Source organism: Corylus avellana, chromosome ca3 (genome assembly GCF_901000735.1).
Source record: "Corylus avellana chromosome ca3, CavTom2PMs-1.0".
Taxonomy (NCBI): domain Eukaryota; kingdom Viridiplantae; phylum Streptophyta; class Magnoliopsida; order Fagales; family Betulaceae; genus Corylus; species Corylus avellana.
Genome location: NC_081543.1, coordinates 13,193,146 through 13,200,611, shown reverse-complemented (window position 1 = coordinate 13,200,611; position 7,466 = coordinate 13,193,146). Strand labels below are relative to the sequence as shown.

The following is a 7,466-nucleotide window of genomic DNA, read 5'->3' as shown; positions in this document are numbered from 1 at the left end:
TTAAAAACAAGAAAGAAAAAGAAATTATAGTAAAGTTGTTTATGTTTAAAAAAAAAAAAAAAGAAGAAGAAGAATAAAAGTCCTTAATAATATAAATGGTATTTGTATTATAAGGGTATTTTAGGAAATTTGATCACAATATGATTCCATTCACCAACATATTGCATTGTACCAAACGAATGAATAAGATTATCTAGTATATTTCAGTGTTACAATCAAACAAAGAAATATAAATAGCTAATCTATTCCACACTCTTCTATTACCAGTAGTAGCTAATCATTTTCCAATGGACTAGACATTTCGCGAACTAAACGAGGCCTAAATTACTCCTCACACGTTATCTCTCTCTCTCTCTCCTTATGTATAAATTGATCTGGCAAACAATAATTGATGAAATGATTTAAAAAAAATTGTTAGGGTCTAATAATAGAGCTATTTTATAATTAAAATACCTTAAGATAATATGTTATATTTATAAATAACATTATAATTAGGGATTAAAATTTAAATATTAGAGATAATTATTATCATTAGAGTGGTTCATTCTACTTAATCTTTTATTTTTACTATGCATTATAAGTGTCTATTTAAAGACATCCAATCTCATTAATAATAAATTAAGCATAAAATTAATCCCAAATATTATGTTTAAAAAAGGATTTTAGATTTCTTCAGAATCTAAGGTCTAAATTTCTTTAAAATCTAAAATCTATCACGTATTTACAAAAATCATTTATGTAACAAAATTGATATGCTATATAATTTTTTTTTTTTTTTTTGCTTAATTATTTTATTAATTATATATAGAGTGTCATGTTAGGTTGTAAATGACTTTGTAGTAAAAGATATTTTGCCATTTACAAAGGGTGGCATATGGTTGGCTCCCCAATCCAGCCAGGCTATCCCATAACACCCACGTGAAAACAAAAGTAATTGGGGTGAGAGAGGCTCGAACTCTCGACCTCAGGATAACTCAGAAGCTATGAGACCTACGCGCTAGCCAACTGCGCCACCACCCCACGATGAACTTCAACTTGGACACTATTACTTAGTAGAAGGTATAACTCAGAAGCTTAGGTCCCCTCTCGTTAACATCGGCCTGAAAAAGCTCAACCCTGTCTGTCTCCGCACTCACCAACTTCTGCTTCTTCTCACAAACATCTCTCTCTGTGTTTGTATCTGTGCAAAGTTTTCACTTTTGGGGACCCATTTGGACGAACACAGATCTGCATTCATAAAGGTACACGCTTTACTGCCCAGGGCTTTACCTTCCTAATTAACGCTTTAAATCAAGCTTTGTTTCTCAAATTTCACTGCTGCATTTTGTGCTTTGATGTCTTAATTCTGCAAACCCAGAACAAGTCCCTCCAGAGTGCTAACAAATAAAAAGTCCAATGTTGTTGTTTTGGTTGTGGGTTTTCAAATTTTCAGCATTACCATTTAGGGTTATGTGCCAGGGTCTAGTTAGTATTCACTAATGTTGATCGAACTTCTGCGAGAGTGAAGGAACTTTGCATGAATAATACCCACTAGAGATGAATATAGAAAGGGACTAATGCTCCAATTTTATTTTTTTGGGGTTGCAGAATTATGAAGATACATTGAACTTGAAGGCGGCCTAAGTTTAGAGGGTGCGCAACTCTCTGATTTAACATATTGAGATATCTCTTGTAAAGGTAATTCAACGGGTGTGCTGGTCATGTTGTTGTTGCGCTGTTGGATTGATAGCATGAGTATAGGTTTTGTCATTAATATCACATATAACGAGATAATTTTAGTCCATGATGCGTAATCTTAAGAGTAGAAAGAATCACAGAAGCAAAATATATAGATTAAGCCCTAGTTAATACAGGTTTGGTCCTATGGAGCTGCCTTGTTAGCCAAGGTTCGAAAACCTTGACTGAATTAGTACTTTGGTGAGGAACAGTTCAAGTGCTTGGAGTTTATCAGTATGTTAATACAGTATAATCCTTGTATGGTTAGTTGTGTATACGAGGTCTCTTTTCATTACAAAAAAAAAAAAAAAAATGCAGGTTTGATGCAACAATTTCCATTGAGAGGAACCATTCTATATGGTTTTCATTAGACTTGAAGTCATTGATCTCTCTTGTTATATTTAGCACTGGGAAAAAAAATCCACCATCATCAAGATGGAAAAGTGTATGACATCATCATGTTATGATATCCCAAAATTTTGTATTATTAGAATGGATGAAATGACTCATTTTAAATGCTAAGAACAAAAAAAATCATTTTAGATGTTCCAATGAGTTCTAGCTCAAATTACATTCCCTCCCCTTCTTAAAAATGGTGTAGAGGGTGAGGTTGTGAGTTCAAAGCCCACTTGGTGCAGTATCTAACTTACATGCCAATCAAATTCTTTTTTTTTTTTTTTTTTTTTTTTTTTTTTAAAGGCTTAGATGTATCGTTAATGTTATTAAGATTACATATAGCAAAATATCATTAGTCGGTGATGCCAAAATGTATCGATAATCATATTAAGCTCAATTAATACAGGTTTGATGCAGCTGTTTCCATTGAGATGGAACCATTCCATCTTATATTCATTACACTTGAAGTTTGATCTCTCTTCTTGTATTTAGCATCTAGGAAAAAAAATCCATCACCATGATGAATATCATCATAATGTTATGATATCCCAAACTTTTTGTATTATTAGAATGGATGAAATGACTCATTTAAATGCTAAGAGCTAAGAAAATCATTTTATATATGCCAATGAATTTTAGCTCAAATAGCATTTCCTCCCCTCCTTAAAAATGTGTAGAGTGTGAGATCGTGAGTTCAAAGCCCACTAGGTGCAGTGTCTAACTAACTTACCAATAAAAGAAAAAAAATCATTTTAGATGTATTGACAATTAAGATCACACTATCTCATTTCAGTGGGGCTTCAAAACCTGCCATTATTAGTAATACATACCTAATCTAAAATTGTTTTGGCAGTCAATTTTATTGGTGGAATTGTTTTTATTGGCGGAATAGCAACGATATCAGTTGTACAAAGTGCAATTCTACAGTGTTGGATCAAAGTCTAATTATGGGATTGCTACTAAATCCTACACCATGGAGATGGATAATTAACTAATTTGTACATGCATTGATTGGGGTGAAAAAGAGACATTGAATTTAGTTCCCAGTTTCAGGGGTCTCCATTTTTAGCCTTCATGTACACAAACACAAGTAAAAAGATTTGTGGACCACATTCTAGATCATGCATGTATTTTATCTTATTTAATTTTATGTTTTATTTTGTTTCTCTTTTGAGGTTCATCAATTAGGTTGTTCCAAATTTTTTTTTTTTTTTGACCACCTGAATGACGTGGTGCTGGGTGTATAAACAGCGATAATTTTCATGTTTTGTTTGTTGACATTAGATTGACAATACATTGAAATGGAGTGAGTACCAAATGGATGTTGCATGGACCGGAAACCCAACTTTCATTGGTAATAAATGTGAAGTGCTTTTCATCAGATTGGAAAAGAGATGAGGATTGATGGTCCCGATTCATCTTTAATTAGTTTCTTAATGCAGATGCTAACCTTAATCCAAAATGGAGAACAGTAAAAATATGAATGCCAATACCGGAACACAAGAAAGCTTTATGATGAAGCCTCCTGAACAAAGACACCGCACTAAGGGCCGTCTTGACATTGTGACTCGTCGGCTGAAGAACCGCGAACGACAACGTAGGTACAGGGCGCGAAAGCGGCTTGAAGCAGAAATCAAGAAGTCTTGTGTTACAAATGAGTCAACTCTACCGCAAGTAGAACTGCAACAAAATGGAATACATAGCCTTTGTGTGACCCGTGTGCATTGTAAACGAGATTGGAAAAAGGATGCAAGAAGGGCTCACACTCCTAAGGATCAAGAAGTCACACCTAATGGTACTGTAATGTTAACTAGTGAAAGTCAGGCGTCATGCTTGCCCTCTGGAATCAAGGCAGAACCACAATTGGAAAGAGAATGTCATCCTGAGATATCTCATAGCCTGGTCAATTCTGAAACACATAGAACTATAGTTGGTCGAAGAGACTGGAAAGCAGATGCAAGAAAGAAAAAATGCTAGTGTGTTTACCAACTTGTAGCGTGCAATGAACATCTTACAGATAGGCTGTCATAGAGTGTCAGATAACTCCTGACTTTGTTGCTTTGGATGTTTCTGAAGTTGTTGTGTCTCAAAAACCATGTGATGTGCTAACTCAAGTTGTTGTGTTGTCTAGGAAATTTTTTCTTGTTTTTTTCTGTCACCTTTTACAACCTTTGCTGTTGCAGATGAAGAAAGGCACTCAATATGCCTGGAAGAATTGCCATTACATTACTGCCAGATTTCGTAGACAGAAGGATGACAATGCCAAACGACAATCTGAGGCATGAATCCTGCTTTATTTAGAAAGGCCAGTATCAATGGTCAAGAATGATTATAATGTATGATGTTAATGTGAGAACATTAACAAATAAATATATGGAAATTGTTTCATATTTCATAATCAAAAGGCTAATTGAATTGCCTTCCCTGTTGAATGCAATTCATGTTTCTTGTGCATCTCACACGTTTCACGTCTGACTGCATGCCTTCGCTATTGTGAATGGGAAATAAGCTTTCTATTTTGATCCCCATTTTTTAGTCATGTTAGTGCATGCTGGTGTAAGTGTGGACCTATATCATTTCCATGTAAAGAGTTTGTCGTTATAAAACTCTTTCCATAAATAGGATCTTGTGGAAGAGTGAGGTGCTCTCTAGGTATCCCTTTAAAGTGGAATATCTTTTTACTTTCTTTTTCTATATTTATCTTTTATATTCTTATGTGAGAAAAGGGACTGAATTTTTGGCTAATTTAAATGCAGGAATAATGTAGTGTGCAATGCCGCGTCATCATTATTGATGGCCTATCTTATATCATTTATCTTCTGTTTCCTAAGGTAATAGCTAAGAGATGTTATAGATATAATAAGAAACATACTATAAGATGCAACACCCCTTCATGCTGAAGCTGGAGGCTGCATACTCCTATAGAAAGTAATTATAGGAACATTAGTATTAATAGTACTCTTGCAGTATTTGTAGTGGTGGTGGTGGCTGCGGCAGTTGTTTTGTGCAAGTTATAGCTGTTTCATATACAATGCTTTATTCCTTCTCTATTGGCTCTTATCTTATATATTGTTGCTTATGCCATTAATATTTGAACTACAATAGTTGTACAATATCGATGTCATATATTTGTGTTGCCAATAGTGGTGGTGGTAGTAGTGGCTGGATGTTGCCTTTGCTATGGAATTTAGGATTGGCGTGTTGGATGAATATTAAAGAGTATATGGCCCTTTGTGATTATTCATTTACAAAATATTACCATATATCGCTGAACCAATATTGACTTCATGACTTTCTACTAATTTCTGACAACATATCATATTGCAAGATGTTTTGGTTGAATGATTTCACAAAAAACAAGCATGTGAATGTATAAATAAATGCTCTAACTTATCTTAAATACCCTTTATCAATGCTTTTCTGGATTGTACCATGGGAAAGTAGACCATCTTATCTAATATTTGTGGAAAGAGGTATTGATTTTCGGATGTTTGAGGAAAATAGTTACCTATCCCCCCCCAAAAAAAAGATGATCAAGGAAAATAGGCTGCAGAGAATATGATTTGTATATATGAATATCTGTTTTTAGTTTAAGTGAAGGCACTTAGCTATTTAGAGTCCTTCCACAATTTCAGAGGTTAACCCTCACTGGATTTTTTGAATTTTTGTCATTTCAGATCTTAAAGGCTTCTCTTGTGGGTACTGCCAATGTACTTGGCTGATGTCCTTTTGCTTCTTCCAGTAAAATTTATTATGTTAGAAGTTTAAACCTATTGACAACTAGTTCATTCTTCCATTATGTTTGTAGTTATGTGAGCTTTCTGAATATCTCATATTAGCATAATCTATGTTACTCTACTGTCATGGCTTTTGTGGTGGTAGAAATTTTTTTCTCTGCAAGCTGTGCTTTCTCCCCGACCCTAGTAATGGTTGGATGTTGGTTGCCTAGGGGATGCATTTAGAGCTGTCTTTGATTACCATATTGGTTCCTGAAACTGCTTTATTCTATTTATGGCTTGATAATGGCAATGATCCCCTCCTGTGTATCCTTTCCCTGTTTTCCCCTTCTTCCTTGTATTAGGAAAAAAAAAAAAAAAAAAAAAAAAGAGGAAATTTCATCATAACTCTAGAATTTTGTGATTTTAATTTAGCATTTTTCAAACCAACCCATATTTCTACCCTTTCATTTATTTCCGATAAATACTTCTTTGCATTCTGGCATTCATCTCATCTATATCGTCGTTGAGTTGGCGTGCTCCATTCACTATTAATTAAAAAAAAAAAAAAAAAAAAAAAAAACCAATGGTGGATGATGCATATACCAATTGTGGAGATGTACGTGAAATGAACGTTAGAATGCAAATAAACATTTCTCTTTATTTCCATAGGATTTGGATTCACATCAACCTCTCCTTGATGATGGCTATTACGAGCAATGTTACTCTTCAACCTATTTTATATCGGTTGATATGACATGTTTAAGTGACTAAAAGTTACTGAAAAATTAAAAAAAAAGAAAAAAAAAAAGAAAAAAGAAAAACACTTAAAATTCGTCACATTAGTCGGTGTAAAAAATACTATTACTCGGCTATTAATTACCACCAAAGTTAGACACATTTATTCTCAATCAGATTGGTTCAAATTATTTTAGTATGTCGATAAGTGGTAAGTATATATATTTGTTCTCCCAGCTCAATCCTTGGTTTAAGCAAGCCCTAGTATACTCGTATTATTATAGTCAGCAGAATTCATATTGGTTTTTGCTTAGGTCTAATTTTAATTGAAATAGAATTTATTGAGATTGAGACATATGTCTCATAATAAGACGTAAAGAAAACATGTTTCCCAATCCCAGCAAAAGCTCAATTGAAATGATTACCCTTTTTCTTAGGCAGCCAAAAAAGAAAAAAAACATTGACTAAAGGATGTGTTTTTTCTAGGTCAAAGGGTTAACCAATAAGCAAGAGTGAATCCCTCCACTCATATTTAAAAGCTAGAAAAATTGGCTTAGGATGTTTTATCCTAGAGGAATGATAGGGACCCAACTTTTTTGCCCAACAAAAGTCCAACTTTTGCCTTATTTATTTTTAAAAAATAAAATAAAATAAAAAATGGAAAAAATGTTTGAAGCAACCCTATCTATTTTTTGTCTTTCTTTTATTTGGTATTTTTTAAAAAATGAAAATTGGTATTTTTTTCATAATAATGTCATTTTTTTCAAGAAAATGTCATTATTATGAAGAAAAATACTATTTTTCATTTTAAAAAAAATATTAAATAAAAGAAAGGCATAAAATAGATAGGGTTGCTTCAGACATTTTTTCCATTTTTCATTTTTTTTTTTTTAGAAAAAA

General features: G+C 33.3%; 1 protein-coding gene and 1 non-coding gene across 5 annotated transcripts; one reads left to right on the top strand and one right to left on the bottom strand.

Moving 5' to 3' along the window:
- Positions 1 to 935: 935 nt before the first annotated feature.
- TRNAM-CAU (transfer RNA methionine (anticodon CAU)) lies at positions 936 to 1,020 on the bottom strand. Its single transcript is given in 2 exon segments — positions 936 to 971; positions 983 to 1,020. It is a non-coding gene; the product is annotated as a tRNA-Met (tRNA).
- Positions 1,021 to 1,094: 74 nt separating this feature from the next.
- On the top strand, positions 1,095 to 4,566 carry LOC132176343 (uncharacterized). 4 transcript variants are annotated; one of them, XR_009439506.1, is made up of 4 exons: positions 1,095 to 1,241; positions 1,588 to 1,677; positions 3,397 to 3,466; positions 3,555 to 4,566. XR_009439506.1 is itself a non-coding variant. In XM_059588522.1 (2 exons), the coding sequence occupies exon 2, from the start codon at positions 3,574 to 3,576 to the stop codon at positions 4,087 to 4,089; it is 516 nt and encodes a 171-aa protein (XP_059444505.1). In that variant the 5' UTR covers positions 1,103 to 1,241; positions 3,555 to 3,573; the 3' UTR covers positions 4,090 to 4,536. The 4 variants fall into 4 exon arrangements, 1 of the variants encoding a protein (XP_059444505.1); XR_009439508.1 differs by lacking the exon at positions 1,588 to 1,677; XR_009439507.1 differs by lacking the exon at positions 3,397 to 3,466.
- The last annotated feature ends 2,900 nt before the right edge of the window (positions 4,567 to 7,466 follow it).